The sequence below is a fragment of the Spea bombifrons genome, chromosome 7 (genome assembly GCF_027358695.1).
Source record: "Spea bombifrons isolate aSpeBom1 chromosome 7, aSpeBom1.2.pri, whole genome shotgun sequence".
In the NCBI taxonomy this organism is placed as follows: Eukaryota; Metazoa; Chordata; class Amphibia; order Anura; family Pelobatidae; genus Spea; species Spea bombifrons.
In genome coordinates this window covers 33,308,779-33,330,983 of record NC_071093.1, presented here as the reverse complement: position 1 = coordinate 33,330,983, position 22,205 = coordinate 33,308,779, and the positions used below count along the sequence as shown (strand labels likewise).

The 22,205-nt window shown below is 38.3% G+C and overlaps 1 protein-coding gene across 2 annotated transcripts in view; it reads left to right on the top strand.

Annotated features, from left to right (window-relative positions):
- Positions 1-22,205, top strand: part of VWC2L (von Willebrand factor C domain containing 2 like) — a 50,040-nt gene that overhangs the window by 4,203 nt on the left and 23,632 nt on the right. For both annotated transcript variants that reach the window (XM_053471062.1, XM_053471061.1), the window contains exons 2-3: positions 428-882; positions 10,584-10,713. In XM_053471062.1, coding sequence (XP_053327037.1) covers positions 493-882; positions 10,584-10,713 — 520 coding nt within the window. In that variant the 5' untranslated portion in view covers positions 428-492. The remainder of the gene's footprint in view (positions 1-427; positions 883-10,583; positions 10,714-22,205) is intronic.

Genomic DNA, 22,205 nt, shown 5'->3' with positions numbered 1-22,205 from the left:
CCCGGAGAACCAGGGCAGCACTTCTCCTGGAGTCTCCAGGCGAAACATGGAGAGTTCCCAGGTATTGTAATAAAGCTACTGAATCCACTGCTATTCTATAAATAAAATGTTGTGTAATGCTATATCGAAAAAAAACCTTAAGCAGTTGCGGATCTTTGTTATTTCCTCTGAAGGTTTTATACCATTAAACAACCTATCATTGTCGACATTTGTGTCACATGATAATTAAGTTCTCCACATTTTAACACAAAAAATAGGCAAAATGTTAGGAATTGTTTATAGGGAGGGTTTAGACATTCAACAGAGTAGGTTGAATAGCACGTTTAACTCAAATGATAAAGGACTTTAATTATCTTTCCCCGTTATTTCGTTTTTTCCTTAATACTTCATATTTGTACATTAACATGCCCTTTTCCCTTGTTTCTAGCCCACATGGCCGCAACTGGATACAGTTCCTAGAGGAGTGGCACGCATTAAGTCTGACATTGGGGGATGGCTCTACATATATCTGCAGCATCCATGATTCTCTTGGCAATCACAGCTTCAGCATCCTCTGCTTCCATCAACCAGGAAGATTACCCTGCAGATGAAGGAGAACAGGCCTCCAGTAATGACAACTTGATCTTTGATGACTACAGGGGTAAAGGTTGTGTGGATGACAGTGGTTTTGTGTACAAACTAGGGGAGAGATTTTTTCCGGGGCACTCTAACTGTCCTTGCATTTGTACGGTGGATGGACCTGTTTGTGACCAGCCAGAGTGCCCCAAAATTCACCCCAAATGCACTAAAGTGGAACACAATGGATGCTGTCCGGAGTGCAAAGAAGTAAAAAACTTTTGTGAATATCATGGGAAAAATTACAAAATTCTGGAAGAATTTAAGGTAAGTCACTTGCACCTAACCCCTTTATGGCTATGGGAGAAAGCCACAGACTACATCTCAATGTATTGAATATCCATATGTGGACGTTTTGAAAGGCTGAATTCTTATAGGCCTAGAGTGATGAACCTCCAATTTTTGCACGGTGGTCCTTCCAAAGGACAGAAATAGAAAATGAATTCTAAACGCAGATTTAGGACACAGTCGCCTCTCAGGATCTACTTGTAACCTTCGTCGCACTGCGTGTATTCTTTGCTGAGCACTGGGACATGACATCATATGCCAGCGCTCTGAATCAGAAGGACACACGGGTCGAGGTACAAGATATTATGGAGGCTGTGCAAGTTAGGCCCATAAGTCTATAGTGTAGATAAATTTAAAATAATGCACTTTGGACATAAAAATTCAAAGGCAAAATATAGTTCAAGGGTGTCAGCTACAACAGAAGAGAAGGACTTGGGAAGAATTATTCCTGAGCTTTTTATTAGGCAGGCAATACAATAAAATGTTAGAAAAATCAATTAGGGTGCTGGGTTATAAAGCTAGAAGCATTAGAAGAGAGTGTTGTTCTGCCACTTTACAGATCTCTGGTTAGACCTCACCTAGAGGTAGTGTGCTGGAGAGAGTTCATAGAAGAGCTACTAAAATGGTTTGCAGAATAAAAAATATCAGGAAAGACTAAGGATCTCAATATATATAGCCTGAAGGAGCGAAAAGAGAGAAGATATGATAGAAACATTAAATACATAAAGGGATTTAACAAAAATACAAGAATTTTATTTTAAAGGAGAGGTGTTAGAACAAGAGGCTAAATGTAATGGAGTTTTTCTTTACTGAGAGGGTGATAGATAAGTGGAAGGGCCAGCAAAAGTGGCAAGCGTGCAAGCGTGCATGAGATAGGCAGGTGTCTATCCTAAATCCAACACCAAGGTCTGAGTCTTTACAGTAGGAAAACTTGGCCAGACCAGATGGCCCAAATGGTTCTTATCTGCTGTCAAGTTCTATGTCTATATGTGTAAATTGGCCCATTACGAGAGAGATTCTGTGATGTCCCCAGTCACAATGTTATCCAAGGGGTGCACTAAAAGCCACCAATAATGGAGCAGAAGGGCTTCTACCTAGCCAGATCTGCTCTAGCCTAGTGTATGTCGATGGCTGGAAATCCAGTCTGCAGGTCTGGTGCGTTCCCGTTAGAAGTGCTATATGTCTTGCCGTTACACCGTGAAGTAGCCATTCAAGCACATTTAGGTCAACTAAACATGACAGGGAGTGAATTTCAGTACCTTTAAGGTTGGGGGAAGATCATAGGATTTGTAATTCATCAGCTGCGCATGAGCCTGTTCCTGCTTTATGAAGAAATCATTTCACTTTTGTAATTAAATTACCAAAAAGACAGGCGCTGTAGTGTGTTTCACCCAGAACTGACATTCACGTAGACAGTGCGGAGCAGACAGAATGCTAGGAGTTTATTTAGAAGAAAAAGTAATCCATGAAGCATGTTTTAACAGAGCGAGTTTATCTGTAATTTTTCATCCTAATAATATAATAGTAAGACCTTTGAAATGTTCTGCGTTTATTAAATATTGATGTGAACTTTCTTTTTTGTAACTGTGATTAATCGCTAGAAGGTTAGTAAAAGAAAAAAAAAAAAAAACTTTATGAGAAGTTCTTGACCAATTTACTGCAAATATGCTATAATGTAGTCTGTCACACAAATTATGCTTAAGGTCACCCACATCAGTTTTTAAATACCAGTTTGGTGGGTTGTATCTGCCTTTGGCAGATATTTTCTTTCATCTCATACAGGACACATTAAGCATGCATTAATACAGTGCATACGAAAATGGAATGGGTAAGTTTAAAAAAGTGCCGCCTGACACCTTAACAAGAAAAGACAGGCATTTACAACACACCTCGCCCTATCAGAGGTAATTGTATCTTGTGGATTTTTATACAAGGAACGATAGGCATTTGCTAGCATTTACAGGTTTGAGTCACCACCTGAAGCTTTTGTTGTTTTTTTCACTTGTAGTACCACATGTAGCCACCAGGTGGTCTAGGGGAACCAGGGATCTTGGCAGCATTTACACAATGACTTGATCCTTTCCGTGACCCTTTTTTTTTGTTTTATGCATTTCCTTCCTGTACCTATGCATTGGGGCTATGCTTGTTTGATTTGTATTTATTTGGTTTTTTTCTGAGCCACATCCATTAACATTGCCAATCCTCCCTAGCTTTATAAATATTCATGTGTAATTAACTGATACATCAGTGGTGCTGTAGAAGCTGATGAATATGGCATAATGGAGCTCTGTCCACTCACACCATTATTTTTGTTATGTTCGTTTCTATTAGGTTAGGTGAATTTTGTCAGAGAAAAGATACATTTCAGGCAACAGTTGTGATGTTGTAAAAGCACGTGTCAAGGAACATAACAATAGTACACAAATGAGTCACTTCTTACGTTACATGTAATAACTGCATTGTAATTCATCTTGGAGTTCTGTGATCCCTAATGACTTGCATTATACTTAATAGATTATGTAGGGGTTTCTTTATTCTAACACTACACGAAGTAGGGGGTGTATTATTCAATTTGATATGGTCATTACCTAGGAAGCAAAAAGTAAAATAAAAGACCTTACTATTGAGATATATTTTAATCAGGTTCTGTTTTTGCGATGCATAACATGCTAAAAGGAAACTGAAGTTGTAGTTTAATATTACATCTAAAGATAAAGTGTTAGAAACACACAAATACATCTTAAAACCCAAGAGTTTGGGGGATTTAAAACAATCAAAATTATTTTATTTATTATCAAACAGCTTTGTGCCACGTTATACGAGGGAATTACAAACCACATCTGATGTCATACTGAAACACGCGTTTCACAAGAGAAGTGAGAGGTGGTGGTATGTTTTGGATTTTGATGATGTATTGGAACACATAGAAGGAATATTGTTTGTTGTAACTGATATTGGAAATTGAATTATGCCAGTTGGTAAAAAAAAACATCTATTTAATGGAATGGCCACTGGATAGTTGCACTTTACTGTACTTTATCTCAATTTATTGATCTGCTGAGTGAATCACATGAGCTCACAAATATGCATATCTATATATATCTATTTCACTATCTATCTATCTATCTATCTATCTATCTATCTATCTATCTATCTATCTATCTACAACACTATCTATCTATCTATCTATCTATCTATCTATCTATCTATCTATCTATCTATCTATCACCACTATCTATCTACCTCACTATCTATCTATCTATCTATCTATCTATCTATCTATCTATCTATCTATCTATCTATCTATCTATCTATCTACCACCACTATCTATCTATCTATCTATCTATCTATCTATCTATCTATCTATCTATCTATCTATCTATCTATCTATCTATCTATCTATCTATCTATCTATCTATCTATCTATCTATCTATCTATCTATCACCACTATCTATCTACCTCACTATCTATCTATCTATCTATCTATCTATCTATCTATCTATCTATCTATCTATCTATCTATCTATCTATCTATCTATCTATCTATCTATCTATCTATCTATCTACCTACCTACCTACCTATCTATCTATCTATCTATCTATCTATCTATCTATCTATCTATCTGTCTACCATCAGTATCTATCTCTAGAAGGTAAACTCGATTTTAATATCTATAAGCATATTGTGAGTGTAATTAGCGCTAGGTATGCGGAAGTTACAATGGAGAAGAGATAAACCAGCTGTTGAAGACTTCAGACGGTATTTGTATTTATGGCTGTGTTTTTCTCGGAGCCACATTTGCTAAGTGCACAGGTTGATACGAGTTACTGCCATGATAAAGGTGTCAAACATTTTAGTTGTTTGATGAGGATCTTGTTATTACCCCATATTAACTTATTCTGGACTAGAACAGAGATACACGGCAGGGAAGGGACCTTTATTTTTCTTTTTTATTAGCTCATTAACAATATAGTTACGCTGCACAAGTCTTCGTCGCCCTTAGCCTTTCAGGTTGAAAGGTTGATCATCATCATCATTCTTTTTGTTGGAGTTTATTTATTACATGAATCATGCATATTCAGTATAATATGTATGCCTACATTATTTAGCATGTATTAATAAGGAGCTTGCACACGATATTATGAATATAGTATACATTCTGTGTCTCGTTATATATCCAGGAATAGCACATCTTTGTAAAAAGATTGCGTTCCCTCTATGTTTTATACTCATGCAGCAAAACAACCCTGAAACAGAGAACAGATGAAAAGATGCTGGGTTTGGGTGAAGGTCTCTTGTGTTTATGCGCAAAACCTTCCCCAGGAAAAAAAAGAACATTTTTCGTGTTATTTTTTTTATACTTTGTATTACAGGCGATAGTAAAGACTATACAAATATAATATTAAATAGTTATTTCACACTTAGAGGTGCTGCTACAATATCCACAGATTAAGCAGCTGCTTAAGGCCCCAAACAGATATATGGGCTATGTGATTTTTTTTCTAGCCAAACAATATACAGAGATATAATTGGCTATAATGACAAGAATACTTATAGCTTGTTGATCCAGTGAGAAATTAGATTGCAATTTTGGAGTCAGGAACGATTTCTGTTACCCTTTTTTGAGGCACAATTAAAAATCACTGCAATGTGAGCTTTTTATTTTGCCTTCTTCTAGATCATCAGCATGGCTGACCTTGATGAACTTGAAAATTGTTTTCATCCTAAATGACCATCACTATATAATGTATATGGTCATGGACCATATGGAGACATCCTCTCAGCTGAGATTGCATTAATGTGCTAGAGGTGAAACTGGCCCCTGCAACTATGGACCCAGATCCCTTAGCACTGCGATATTGGCGTACCTGGGCACTTCCCAGGGCAGGCTACCTGGAGCTTTCTTCTTCACGTGGGGGTGGGGCTAGTCCCAGAGTGCTGTTTGTGGGATGGAATCTAGGTGAGGTTCAGGGAGAAAATGGGTAAGGAGTAAGCAGGAGAGGAGAGGGCACGGCTACATGTTCCTTCCTTGCAAAGACAGAACTAACCCAGAGACCTGGAGGAGCCGAGCTTCAACAGGAGATTCTTAGTTAAACCCAGAGAGTTCCCAGATATGTACTGTATTTGGGTCATAGAATTTGAGATTAGGATTTTGCACGGTACCCAAATTTCTGAATAAAAATTGAGTATGGAGGAAAAAATACCAGCTTGAGTGCATGTCTTGGTTTGGTAGTGTGTCTGCGTGGGTATATTAGTGTCTGGGTATGTAAGTGTCAGAGTGGGTGTGTAAGTGTCTGGGTATGTAAGTGTGCTGAGCCATCTATCTATATGTGACAGCCCCTATCTTTGGACTAAAAGTTTCCAGCCCTTCCAGTTACAAAGAATAATTGTGAGGATTTAGTACTACATTTTGGCCAATCAAAGCAATGGTTTTTATGATTTTGGCCATGGGAGTTGACTTGCCGACTTCTGAATATCTTTTTTATCTTCATTTTCAGTAAGACTAGATTTTAAACGGGTCACTGAATTAAACCCCTTCTGTCTCCTTATTTAATATTTTTCATACGTCTAAACTGATTCAGTTCAAGTACAAATAGGCCACAGAAAGGTGAACTCATTTATTTGAATTGTATTTCCGAGGTATGCTGGGTCTACTAGAATTACAGTTTACATACATAATGTACATAATCCTTAGTAATTCTCCCTTGCTCTTTATATTCCATTATTTCTGCTGGAATAATATTCTATACAACAAGCCAAAAGCCATCCAGTGTGCATAAAATATTTCATTTTTATCTATTTTTGGAGCCTTGCATGTTTTCCATAAGATCATTGTAGTTTAGTGTCGCTAAACCAAGGCCTCGCTTGCTTCTATTCTTCCTCTGCTTCCATACCAGCTATGTCCCTTTTACAACACACTTCATTATTTGCCACATGGCCTATAGATCTACCTTGTTTCTTCTGTCTAGCTTCAGGGCATTCCATGTGCTCATACATGTGACTTACGTTATCTTGTCTCCTTTTCCCTAACATCTCTTGTGATTGCAGAACTAGGCTATGCCTAGAAGACCATTGTTAGCATATAGTTAACTTATGTGGGACTGGTTATTTTCATTATAAAATAAAAGCACCTTCCTTAGACCTGCGAAGGACAGCTCTGTCCTGTCTGCCCTTGCTGCAAGAGTCTGTAATGCTCACACTGCTCATTGATTTCCTGATACATGGTGGAAAAATCACCAGTCAGCAGAGTTGTGGCCATCCTGTTCAGAGTTATGTACAATTCCTTTTTTATTTTAAGTATCTTGCTCTTCTGGCTTTCTAGATGATAGAACTGGAATTCCTAAAAAAAGAAAGATGGGTGCTACCTGTTGGTGCTTACTGGCTGAGAGAGAAAGTTCCACATTGTCTTGTATGGGTATCTTTAAAGTAACTGCAGAAGCTCATTGGCTCTAGATATACATATGTCAAATACACAGAGGTCCCAAGTCTCCCAAAAATTCCGGAAGTCTCCCACAAATACGGTTGTTTCCCCCGCCTCCCTAACATGCAAGAATATCCCTGAACTATCATTAACTCTTTCTTTCACGCTTTCTCTCAATGTCTCCCTACCTTCTCTGCTGACCGCTTTTGTGTCCCTGTCTTCTTTCTCACAGCTCAGCTTCTTCTCTTGCCTCTTCTGCCCTTTTCTTCTGTCTTCTTTTTTTTCTGTCTTCTCTCTTCGTCTGCTTCTCCCTGGTTTTAGCTCCATTAACCAGGCTTGGTTCCCCCCTCATCGTCTGCAATATTCTGACCTCTTGGAGTACTTTAGCAAACAGACTGAGGCTGTCCACGGAACACCTTTTTTGCGGACGTACTTGGATAATGTAGCTAATACCAGGGAGAAGCAAACAAAGAAGACAAGGGAAAGAAGACAGAACCAACAGAACAAGAAGAAGCAAGAGAAGAAGCAGAGTTGCCGGAAATGAGACAGAAACACAGAATCAGTTGGCGGAGAAGGTAGGGAGACATTGAGAGAAAGCTTGAGAGTGAGCGAGAAAGCTTGAGAGCATGAGAGAGACTTAGTGTGAGAGAGGGTGTGACAGAGTGTGAGTAATAGTGAGTGTAAGAGAATGAGTCTTTCTGGCTTCTGGGCCCCTACAAATGTCCTTGAAGACCATTTTCCAAACTTGGGACCTCTGAATACATGACTGAATACCTAAAAATGTGCAGTTCATAGAGGCAGTAGAAAAATGTATCTCCGATAGGTCTTTCAGTTTTCTAGCAATCTTGTGATAAAAGCACAGAGGTTCAATATTTATGATCAAAAACACTTAGCATTGGTATTGACACTTTGTGTTTATTTTCATTGATCTTTTTTTTTTTTTTTTAATAGAAAACCACGCTTTTTGTTAACAATTAACAGCATACTTACATAATCATGGGCCTGTTGCTGAGGACTTTGGTGGGCCTTTTTATGGAAATAAATAAAACAGGCAGAACAGACAGAATCTTAACTCCTCGGCTCCTCAAGGGGCAGCTGCCCCTTTTGCCGCATGAATTGTATCGTGGGGTCGAAATCTTGTGCCCACACGCCACACCACACTATTCACCATCCAATTAGCTATACATCATTCTTTTTAAAACTATATTAAATTGTTCCTTTACGATAACAGAATACCACATTATTATTACAATCCCAGGAACCAAAAGTGTTAAAATGCCCAAATAAGTACCTGGGAATGGACAGAATCTTAACTCCTCACCATCCATGTGTGCTGGATAAAGATGACATCAGAGCTCGGTAGATGTATAAAATAGACTCTTATGTGATGGGATTGGGAGTACATCCATACTCTAAAAAGGTCATGAGACACCTGAAGCCACAATTTAGCGCCACTAATCTTTTTCAATAAAATTGAAACAGAGTAAATAACACAAAACCTTTACTTTTGTCACTGATTTCTGGGCCTAGAATGATTTGTCTACAAATAAGTGACAAATTCAGGAGGGCGATTTATCTCTAGATAAGTAAAAACTACATAGTTCTATTTATTCCTACAGTAAGTAAAGTGCCAGGAAAATGACCAAATACACACCAGGACAGGCTCGGCCACACTGACACCCAAACACACACACACCAGGACAGGCTCTGCCACACCGACAACCAAACACACACACCGGGACAGGATCTGCCACACAGACCCCCAAACACACAAACACACTAGGACAGGCTCTGCCACACAGACACCCAAACACACACACCAGAGCAAGCTCTGCCGCACAGACACCCAAACACACACATCAGGACAGGCTCAGCCACACAGACACCCTAACCCACACACACCAGGACAGCCTCTGCCACACAGATACCCAAACACACACCAGGACAGGCTCTGCCACACTGACACCCAAACACACACCAGGACAGACTTTGCCACATCGGCACCGAACACACACACATCAGGACAGGCTCTGCCACACCGACACCCAGACACACACACCAGGACAGGCTCTGCCACACTGAAGCATAAAAAAAAAAAATTCTACACTGCTTTGTCATTGACTGCCCCTTTTGTATGTTTGCCCCTTATGTATTGATGCCCCAGACAGGCCCCCAATGCTATCGATTAATGTCCCCCCACAACCTTGTGTTTTGCCCCCTTTGTGCATTTATGCCCCCACACCTGTGTGTCTGATTTATGTGATGCCCCAGCCAACCCCCTCCCTTGTGTATTGATGCCCCACCCCTTTTGTATTGGTTAATGTGATGCTCAACCACTCTCTTGTCCATAGATGCCCCCACTGCCATGTGTATTACCCCCAGCCACCCCCGTTTATATTGATTTTGTAATGCCACAACCCAGCCACCCCTTGAATATGGGTCCCCTAACAATTTTTTGGTAATACTTACACTTTTGTTTTTTTCTTTTTTCATGCTCTCCTCCGATGTGAAGATCCTCTCCTTGTCACAAGGAACTCTTCTGTGAGCCCACCCCCTTGAACGTCACGTCTTCAAAGCGGCAGCTTGGCCATGAAGTTCAAAGCAGCCGCTGGCTGCTTAGAACTTTGCGGCTGGGCGGCAGCTTTGAATGTTGGTCTGCCGGCCAACGGACCGGCTGGCCCACCGGGAAATTTCCCAGTTTCCCAATGGGCCAGTCCGTCCCTGTCTGGCGGCCACATCGGCCACGCATAGGCCCAGTCAGTCCGGCCACGACTGGGCCTATTTTCAGGTAGGGGCCTGGAGCTGCAGCTCCATTAGCCCCTATGTTAATCCGGCCCTGATCATGGTCTTGCTAATCAATGATTCGGTTATTTGGCAATCCCACTGTTTCTTAAAGAGCAGTAAACAATACGAAATACACATTGATAAGAAGTACATAGAATAGTATTATGTTAACATACTATTAAAACTATTTGAGCCTCAAATTTGATCCAGCTCTAAGGATCAGGTAACCTGGTGTTACAGCAAGTATAAAAATACACAGATTATTATAATGTCACGGTCTAATAAAGTAATAGCTTTACAGGAAGACTAAATGTAGCCATTTTTGCATGCTCAGATTGAAGGGCCACTGTTTCCTGATCCTGAATTTGTTCATGGAAAAGGATAGGATACATTGCATGCTCTATGGTTCTTTGTCGACATGTAAAAGAACAAACACAGATAATTGTGCTCTAACAGTTCCCTTCTTTCTCAGCCTTCCCCATGTGAATGGTGCCGGTGTGAACCTAGCAATGAAGTACACTGTGTGGTGGCAGACTGTGCGGTGCCGGAGTGTGTGAACCCCGTATACGAGCCTGAACAGTGCTGCCCAGTCTGCAAGAACGGTAAGCATATCCTTCACTGACTGCAGTCCACATCACTATGCGGCTTCTAATGGAACCCAGTACACTTCTGCTATTTAATTTCATGGAGTACTATTTCATAAGAACTAACATGCTCTGTTTTGAAGTGTTTATGTTTAGAACAGATTTCATCTTTACAGAAAGCTACATTGTCTGAGTTATCCTGACATTTCTTGTATACGGTGAAATACTTGTTTAATACAAACTGCTCATCTGTCTGCTTGCATATCCATATTAGTTTAGTCAAAGGTGACATTTTTGAAAAAAAGGAATGAAATAAACATATTACAACAGAGCACTTTATCAAATGGAAGGAAGCGATTAAGGGAGTGCTACATACAAAGCACATTCTGCATGAATAAGCACACGCTCAGAGCCCTGTCACAAGACCATCATTTTACATTCTCGGCATGTTGTAATATTTTCTTACAAATGTTCTAACATTTCCACTGTTCTCAAAATGTATATATGGCTATTTGTGAGCTCAGTGCCTTGGCTAGTAAGAGCAGGGGTATGATGCTTCTCTCTCTTGTCATGGGAGACATTCTTGGGTTAAATAGTGACACTGGTGTAAATTGTGTTTTGAGGGGTCAATGTCCATGTCCATGTTTTACACCAGGATTTGCCAGTTAGGTAGGTTTTCACCAGAACAACACCTCCCATGATAGTCAGCTTGCCAAAAGTTAAGCTAGTATTTTTCGCTTGTCTTGTCTATACCAGATGTTCTCTTGTTATAGATATACATATAACAGAGAGAACCCCTGGGAAATCCACAGTCAACCTCACTACCTAATGCCGTATTATCTGCAAGAGCCAGTTGGCACATGCCAAGGGTTTCCCAAGTTCTAGGGACTCTGGAAACCAAAGGACAATATGGTGCAAACTAATCTGTACAACTCAATCTCGTATGGCTCAACTCAGAGTGACTTAATGGAAGACAGAAATGATGTCACATTTAGCTCTGTCTAAGGTGAAGGTAGAAGGTGTCTGTGGGAGTGCTCTCCAAAATGCATATCTCTTAGGATCTGAGATGTTCTAATCTATCTTCTGTCACCACCAGTTTAATTTCCCAAGGTAATAGTAGGAACGATGGGTAGTAATTGTAATATGAAAAAAAAAATCATATTAAATATTTGTGCCTGCGGAAAAACAAAAAAGTTGGTTAAAAGTGAAGAACTGCAAACTTCTATGAGCAAATCCTTCTTCTCCTATTACTCTACTAAAACATTGAAATGTCAGCCATGTCCGTGCTTTATAAATAAACCCATAATAATAATGGACTGCTTAATGGAGTATATATTATTATGCAAATCACAACTGAGAGACAGGCGTAAGGACCATTTATCATATGTAGACATCAGAATTTGCTGTCTGATCGGCTCCTGAAATAGAGGCAAAAGCCAGTGTAATGCAGCAGTAAGATGGAGAATGATAGCAAAAAATTGGGAAACCGTTTTTTCCACTGTGCCGATCTGCTCTGTTAACCAGACTCAATAAATAAATCCAAACGAATGGACAGCTGTTTTAATTGGCGACACTGCAAAGCCAACATGACATTTGTTAAAGCTGACAGTATTGATAAAGCAATTAGAATACAAATTGTGAATAACATAATGTTAGACTTATTTTGGAACAGACAGTCATTGAGAATGTATTTTTCCCATGTGGGCATTAATTCTAACGGCCAGACGTGTAATATAGGAGTTTTGTACGTACAGAAAATGTATGTTTGATTCATTATGAACAATGCATGTTGGCTTAACAGTTGGGGTTCTGCAAGGTGAAAATGATGGCGCTACTGTGTCCAGTATCTCTATCGATGCTAGATGACTACAACTCCCATTCTCTGCAGCCAATTATGATATAAGGAGTCTAATAACAGTTAAATGACTGTACAAATAAACAGTACAAATTATGCCCCTGCTGCAATCTAATTCTGGATGTGCTAATCTCACTGGTATATCACAGGTGAAGTCCGTGCTAGAGCACAGGGGACTTACCACCACCTGTTATTGGAACAACTTGGATGCTACCATTGGTGAATCGCTGTTAGGGGGCATTACATGGTTAACAGTTGAAGATTCTCAGAGTGAGATAAATCAGAATGTTTTTAGATGCTTGTGAATCTTCATAATATAATTGATAGGTTATCAAGATAATATAGCTGGGAGCAGCCATGATGTGTATATGGAAAACGACAACTATTTATCTATTGTGCTATAACATCAAGTTAGAAATCAATTCATCATTAATTATCACTCGAAAAGAGATGTGATATTAGGTGAGGTGTCACAAAGGTGTCCAGGAGGTGCTGTTGTCTGTTGACACTGAGTTTGAAGAAATCATTGATCGTGTTCAAGATGTCAAGATCCTATTTTAAATTCACCGAGGGGGACGTAATCCTTCTTCTTAAGGTCCTACACAATGCTTCTCCCATGACCTTCAGAAGTGTGAGTCATCAGTCTTGGAGGGTCATTTTAATTTGTACAGACAGAGGTGGCCAATAACATTAACATCATCAAATGTGTATATCTTGTTTAAGAAAAGATCTCCTTTTTTTCTGCGGGCACCGCACCGGCTCAATTAGCATCCACACTGATCACATACAGCTGTTATTACAGTGTTCTCTCTACATCTCTTGCTATTCATTAGCAAAATGAAAGAAAAATAAGAGGTTACATTAACTTCATTAATGGGTTGAAAGCAGATGGTTTTCTCTGCTGCAGGGATAAATCTGTCTCAGTACAAGGGCAGCGGTTCAGGCTCTGAACCAAAATAACTGTCATTACTAATGGTCACCTGTCGCGCTGCTCTGAACCCTGGATCATAGGACTTTATTTTGGAGTGTCAAGAGTAATAATATAGACCTCCTCGTCCTGCTAGCCGATCATGGGGTAAAGGCAGATTACACCTTAGTTAATGTGTTTCAGAGCTGATGCAGTACTAATGTGATGTGTATGAAATAGGTGAGCTATGTTAACATGGATGTTAGAGGATACCCTGAAAACGTGTTTGACATTGAAGTTTATTAATTTGTTGGAAAGTCTCGAGTCAGAGGAAAACAGGACATCTCAGAAGGGGATACTCAAAGGGCAAAGTCTACTTGGTGACTGACTTGTCCTAATTTGCTTTTCCCTCATACAAGTCAAAGTCTAGTGGACAGATCTACATGTATAAGCAAATAATGCTGAATATTGCAGAAGTGTGTCGGGGTGCAGAGTCCAAGACTACATGAAGATTAAATAATGGATGATGGGACCCCATTCTAATAAGGGTTCATGAACACCATCGTAATGATTAAGACCATTGGCAAGACTAGTCCCCAGTGCCCTTGATTTCTTTCTTCTTGTTGATCCATTGGGATTATTTCAGTATTATGCTTTTAAATGTGTCAGACCTAAATGAATGATTTAGCATTACAACGTTTTTTTCACAGTCTCCTATCCTTTATTTATTGTCAAAATATTCATTGCTTTGTTTACCTGTTTAAAAAGTCCCGCCAAACATCTTTGTTAACTGCATAAAAACCTAAAAATGTTAAAAATCATAAAACCTACTGTGATTCCATTATAATGTTCTATTCCACAAATAACCTAGAATCATCTTTGCTTTCTATCGCGCCATGTCCGACACCATAATTCTATTTAGAATTAAAATGATCAGCACCATGTTGGAGACAAGGAAAACAAAGGAACGAAAATGCATCTTTTTTCTCTTAAAACCTTTGTGAAAGGATCAAAATCTCATACAGTGTCCTGTTATCTCAGCCTTATTCTTCAGCTCTTCATATGTAAACAAGCAGAAAGATCCTAAGCATGATTAATCCATCCCTGAGCAAAGAACATCATCTCACAATCTATCTGAATAGCCTAAACCAACAATCATTTCTTGCAAATTACAGCAGTAAAACCTTTAGAGTGACTCTCGCCCCGCACGTTCAGCCGCGCATTTAAATCTCCCTGTAAAGCGCGAGATTGATTTTGTTTTTCTTTATGCTGGCCTTAATTTTAACTTGGGCAGGCAGCTGAATGCATGCGTTTACTGATTTACTATGTCAGCCTTACATGACAGGCTCGGTGCTAGACCTATTGGTGTGCCTACAAATAGCATTTACTGTGCATGCTATATTAACCCTTTGGCTGTGAAAAAAAATGTAATATGTGCTCTCATTTACACACTAAAAAATAGATAATGGCTAGAAGCTGAGAATGTCGGCCTTAATTTTGCTTCAACTCCCATTCAAGTGAATTATGGTTTTAAAGGGATGGTTGTATTTATGCTCAAATGGTGAAGTTGTCTGAACTCGTTTAATATTAAATATCACACATACTAGACAATATGATGGATATGAACCAAGCCTGCTATAGAAACGCAGCAGCTCAGTGCCGGTATAGCCTTTGTCCTCAGAGCCTGAGGACTGCTTGCTTCTTTGCTTTGTTAAAGATGATACATAACTTCCAATTTGCTCACTGTTTCTTGTGATCCTGTGAAGTCTGCCAGCCATGTGAGATCACACCCCACTGCTGTCTATAAGACAAAAAGAGACCCCCGGGCAGCGATGCTCCTTGGAACCGAAGAGAGGACACGCACTCTCCTGGGACGTGCCATTTCAAGTAGTGCCGACTGTCTCGGACAGAAGTGTCAAGAAATGTTAGGAGTTTTCTCTCTCTGATCTGAAACTTGCCTTTCACTATTAAAATCAGATTTCAATTTCTGCCTCTTATGCTTTATAATGCAAAATGCCCACTGACCATTTTCGGTAGAATGACCGCGGTATTGAAAGAATGCAGCACATTTTGCTAAAGCAGCAAGAGGCATATTTGCTATTCCTGAATGCCTTACGTTTTATTCTGTAATGTTTCTATTGATACCAGCGGCCCGGGATGTTCATTTTCATCGTGTGATTTGCAGAACAAGGAGCAATAAGATTATTCACAAAGGTCAACTCGGTTGCCAAGTCAAGGAGCACTTGGTGTAACTCAATTTGATCTGCTTGGGAATCGAGTTGCACCAACTTGAAAAAAACAGAACCATTTTGTACCTGAACGCAGATGTTTGTTAGCATGCATATGATTGGCTACTGTATCCGTGATTTCAATTGGATTGCAAGACATACATATTAATGATTCCTAAACTATGCATGCTCCATTTTGCATGCAGGAATCTGTATTGACATCCACACAAAATGGACTCCAACAAGCAATAAAAAAGGAAAATATTATATTGGGGACTAGACTGTTCCTCATGGCCGTCATTATATAACTGTCATTATATAACTGTCATTATATAATCAGCATTCCAACCTTAGTTAAACAGAATTGACATAATAACAGTTCTTCTTGAGATTCCCAGAAAGCCTTAATAAAGGAAAAGTGTTATTAGATAGCTGAATGAATTTTATTGATTTGAAAAATGAATGTTTCATAAATCAGCGTAAAAACATATATGAACGAGCTGTAAAATTATTGCAATAATGGCCACTTTCCACCAGGAATCTCTGTTTTTCCAGTAACTCCAGAAGTTATGATGGCCTCATTTAGCATTGACGGTAATGCTTCTTTGTGATGAAAACAAGTTCCATATTCCTTTAACCCATTTTGCGCCTGGTCCAATATAATATATTTTGTTAATTTCTATTGTGCTGTACTTTCTAAATCACTAAGCTACACAAATTTAAGACGTTCGACTATATATATTTATATAAATCAAGTTAATATTGGTTTCTTGATGTTAATCTTTATCCTCCATGATGTACCCCCCTTTAGTTTATTTATAATAAATTTTATAACACTTCAAATTTACCAGACTATATCTCTGTGCTGCTTCATATGTATCTGTTGTTCTCATGGCAATTTAAAATTCAGAATTAAAATAACATTTTTATTCAAAAATCAGTTTAAATTTATAGAATATTGTTGAAGCGCTGTGGTACAAAAATATTTTTTTCCCGGTTCATTATTTATATAATAGAATATTCATATGCTGAATATTAAAAAATATATATAGATATTCACCTGTTTTTATAGCTGTATCTGTAAGCTCAGTTTTTTAATTAATACATTTTCTGCCTGAGTATTCTACGATATACGGACTGGGGAATAAAAGACCTCCTTTCCTCCCAAAACTGGACCCCCATGATGTCCCTAAAATATCCTGTACTCATTTAGGCAAATGTAAAATCCAGTTGTGAAGTTATGTTGTCTCTATTACTCTTGATTGTAAACAGAAAACAATATTTCGGAGTAAAGAAGAACAATTCTACTGGGAGAATCAAGAAAGCCTCAATAAAATCCACTCGCTTAACATCATGAAGATCATTAGATCAAAAAGTGTTATTACAAATTGGCTCAGTTTCCAGCACGGTAAAGAATATTGCCTGAGGACTCATCCCGCATTACCGCAAGCAAATTGGAAATAGATATTCCTCGATGCTTACCATACATGGGGTTAATGGCCAAAGAGCAAAATAGGTTTTTTTTCCAATTTATCTTCACCCAAGAAGAGATCAGTGGTTGGTAATTCAGTGGCCATTCACATCAATTACGCTGCTGTGTTTGCAAAGGATGATAGAGTGAAGCTATCTACTGGACATTACCATAGATTACCTCTGGAGAAACGTGTTCTTACTTCCCTGCACGCTGAATGGCTTTTGGTCATCTAAGAACATGGGCCATAAAAGATCAATCTTTCTATAAAATATTCTTCAAAATCAAGAGCACTTCACATGGATCATGATCATGACCAGAAGATGTTGAGACAAAAGTAACAACATACGTTTCAGAAGCCCTCCTAAGAGAAAACAAAGGATTATTTGGATGGGAATCTCCCTGTTTTGCTACAATAAGCTTACTTTATCTGTCACACCATTTACCTCCGTGGCCACCATCTACCATGCTGTGTGCCGGGATATGACATCATATCCACAAGCTATGATCCTCCAATAGTGAACTGTTGTCATAGGCCTAGGATTAGCCTGCCTAGGTGAGAATATGTCACTACTTGTAAAATATATTAGGCTTCGGGGTAAACTCTCTCCTTTTTGTGTGTTCGGGTTACCCCAATCTGTGTAGGACAGCACAAACTGTTAAATCCAAAATTGAAAATCCCAGGGATTTTTGGTTTTGTAAAACAATCAGCATTTGATGTAAAAAGGAGACAGGAAACAATCATTGTGAAAAATGGACATGACTGCTCGTTTGAGTAATAAAAATAGTGGGAGCATCACTATGAGAAGCGTTACGTTGTAACTATCCAATACTTCTAGTACTGATTAACCACAGATAATACACAAGCTCCAATAGTAGTTGTGGAACAGAATGATTCCAAATCTTGATTTTATTTGCTACTTGAAGGAGAACTGAAAAGAATTTTTAAGGAATTAACTTATAAACAAGGTGCTGTCTGTGATATGTGAATCCAAATGTACTTTATGCCATAAATACTTCCAGAGGGTGTTTATGTAAATTCATATTAAATTTCCTTCATGAACGTGCAATCACTGCCTGGAAATAACAAGCAGAGTCTCCAGCGCTGAGTATGTTACATTTTAAGTCAGATTTGCTGAATGTTATTTAGCTCTTTGCTGAAGAGAGTCTAAATTCTAAATTAAATCTGCATAATGAAAGCTAGTCTCTGAAGTCAGGATAGATGAATATCTGAGCACAATGACCTTGCGACAGACTTTATTTGCATCCATCCAAGTCACAAAAGGTCTTAACAGGATTTTACGATGTCTTATATATATATATATATATATATATATATATATATATATATATATATTTACCAATAAAACGAGGGATCACGCCCTATAAAAAGCCCAACTACAAATGGTAAAAATTGTATAATAGGAAAGTGGTATTATAGTGCAGCCTCAAATGGTCCTCAAGACTCGAGGACCTCTGGAAGCTCTGGTCACACAGATATCTCTTCCTTGTCATTTCTCATTTGTAGATACTAGCAGCATCAAAGTATGGTCTCATATTATGGTATATTTCTGTGCTTAACCCTACTAAACTAACCTGAATGGCAGCATCTTTAACACCCTCACCCAATAGTACAACATAAATGCGAGCCAAGGAAGAACAGTGGGAGGGTTGTAGGCTTTAAGTCAAGGTTAGGGGAGCAGGTTATGCACACACGTTATACACACACGTTATGCACACACGTTATGCACACACAAGCTCTAGCACATGCTTACACATCCCTCTGGATTTCCTACTGGGAACTGGGTTCTAATCAATCAATTCTTACCAGTACATGTGATTTTTATACATATTTTACACATATAAATATATTTGGTAATTCATTATTTTCTCTATCATACTATATATATATATATATATATATATATATATATATATATATATATATATATATATATATATATATATAAAATATATATGTGTGTGTGTGTGTGTGTGTGTGTGTGAAATATGTTGTTTTTCTGGTTAGGTATCCACCTCCCTTTAAAATCAATCATCATGTTCTCAGTGACCTAGAAATATTGATCACTTTCATGTTAATGAAAAGAAGTTGTACTACATTAAGTATAAGTATCTTTGTGCAGCGGATGTTCTGAATGTAAGCGATGACAACACTGATCAATGTGAACATTTCAGAGTGGACACTAATGGTACTGAGCAGATCCACACTGAAGCGCAAAGCTAAAACATTGGAAATTACCTTGTTAGGAGAAAACTGCGATACCTAAATAACCCATCACCATACTTATGCTATAAATATCATACTAACAGTAATGGAAGGAACTATTCAAGTATTAAAAAGCTCTTTTCTTTACTGAAGACAAAATAACAATTGGCTAAGAACACATATTCAACTAGATGCTGTTTTGTACCATGACTTGGATAAGCACACTTATGAAAATACTGAGAGCTCCAGTTCAATATATTTAAACAAAGTAAAAAAGATGTATATCGCGCATTCAGCCTGGACCATGGATGATTTAAAAAGCAGTGAAGTTAATTTTATCCTTGTTAAAAGTTGAAGTACACAATGGACAAACATGACGCCAAGCAATACAATCTGACTCCATGCTTAGGAGGGCTTAATCATAGGCTGCCAGGACATTTAAACAGCCATAAATACTGCGATTTTTCAGACCGTCAGGTTATAAATTAAACACATTAGGCACCTATGCCGGTTATATATTGTAGTATTCAATATCCCTCATTTTATTTTACAAACTAAGAATAGCAAATCAAGTTGTAAAGGTACATTACATAGTATCTTCTGATTATCCAGTCCCCAAATCAAACAGATACTAGATGTTGGAAGGATTGACATTGTTTTGGACACTTAGATAAACTGCAAGGATTTAGCTTCTTCTTTCTCATGTAACATTGGCCTCCGGTTCCTGTAATAATTTGCGGCTCCATCAAATCTTTCTTAACCAGTACAGCATGAATGTGCTGAGTTCCTCAGTAACAAGAAAACCCTCAACAGTTGAGGCTTTCAGCACAAATGACTCTTACAGCAGCACACAGACCAGTCATAAAGACTAAGACGCTTAGTCTTCTTCAGATGCGGGTCTGTGCAGGTCTTCCTCAGCTTCAGGTGTGTCCTCAAATTACGAAATCCTGAAAATGTGCACTCTTGGACTACAAGATTAACCGTGATGGCGGCCAAAGTGTAATTTGTACATGTCCATTCTGGTGGACTGGACATTATGTATCAGGAAAGGCCAAAGGCCCTAGGAATTAGAACAAAAGGGATCTGCAGGATGTCATTTGTTCCACCTGTAGCACCATTACCCATAAATTGTGAACCTTGTTTTGGGATGAATTAAAAATGTATTCCCCAATATCCTTATGGTTATTTTGGGTCCCACCTAACATAATAAGCATTCGTTTATATCTAAATGTCATTAGACAAAAAATCAATATATTTGGATTTCTACAATGATGACAGACAAATAAATTATTAATAATATTAAAACAAGATATGTTTAATAGGCATACTTTGGCATTTCAAGTTTTCTTAAAGGAAACCTACAACTAAATTAAACTGGACCTGTCGCAGCAAAACTAGTTGAGCTGTCTTTTTAGAACGTCAGATGATTGTTCTGGCTTTTTTTGTTGCTACTAGAACATTTCCGAAATATTTATCTTTCTTTTTTATGGGTCCCTCAAGGCAGGGATGATATATCACATTAATTAGTTTCTGTGCTGGCCAAAAGTTATTCACCGGTGTGTTATCATGCAATTCACGCAGTTAAATCCCTGCCTCTACTCTAGTAAACTCACTGGGATAGCTCCTAATCCACAAAGCCTAAGGCAGTCGCACGTTGTACGTTTACTTCAAGAGCAGGTAAATATATAAAAAAAATCTTGTGTAGAACATTGTTTAGTAAAGCAGAGACAGAGCTATTTAAAAACAATTCATTCAGCTGTATAGTTTAGTTGGAGATCAACGTGGCCTCAATGTCAGCTGCATGCTTGTTGTTACACTGTTTTCAGGGACATAGTTAATAATTCAAGTGACGCTTCCTATCATCTTATGCCATGGTGTAAAAAAAATATTATAGGGCTTGTGTCCCAAAGATTTGCCAATCCCAACCACTACTTATGACCATAGCTGGGCCATTTGCAGGACTCTAGAGTAACCCTTAGGACTCTGAGTAGAAGGCATGGTATTTACTTTGGTCCCCCCTGTCCTGCTGACCTATGACTGATCCTATTGTAGCATTCATCTACGCAAGCCTCCCATGGCCCAGCTCCACCTCTCAAATTCTCTTTTGTGTATTATACAAAATTCTCCAAAGGTTTACGTTGATCTGTCAGAGCAATATAATTCATTATATATTACGTTTTCTGCACTAGGCGTCACACAGAGCAGCATCCAGAGTTCCCCTAGATCTTGTTGAGGGGGTTCTCTTCCTGAGCTGCTCTTCTTCTTTAAGCAGAGCATGGGGATATGATATCATACCCCAGTGCCCAGCATTAATTCACTTGGAGAAGATGTTATAGATTATGAAAGTACCTGTATAGGGCATTGGTTATTATCTTATACTCAGATATCACTAAATAAGGTTTTCATTTGCATATTTCATCTTTCAGAGTTTCATTTCTGTATGAACTGGGATGATTAGCCCATTAATGAACGATCTGTGGTATAATGACCTTTTGCTGCATTATTTTTAATTTTACTTAATGAAAACGCATTCACATAAAGGCCTGAATTTTCAAGAGCTTCTTGCATTATTGGATGTCTAATAACTCATTGACAGTTTGTAATTAAAGGCAGACATCAGTTATCAATCACCTCCACACATATGAGGAGCAGTGTAAAAATATAGAATGAAAGTTTAAATATTGGAAAAGTTTAAATATGTTATAGCACCAAAGTCTTACTATTGCTAAATTCAAGCGTCAAACTTATAAATGGATATATATATATATATATATATATATATATATATATATATATATATATATATATTCTTTTATATTCCT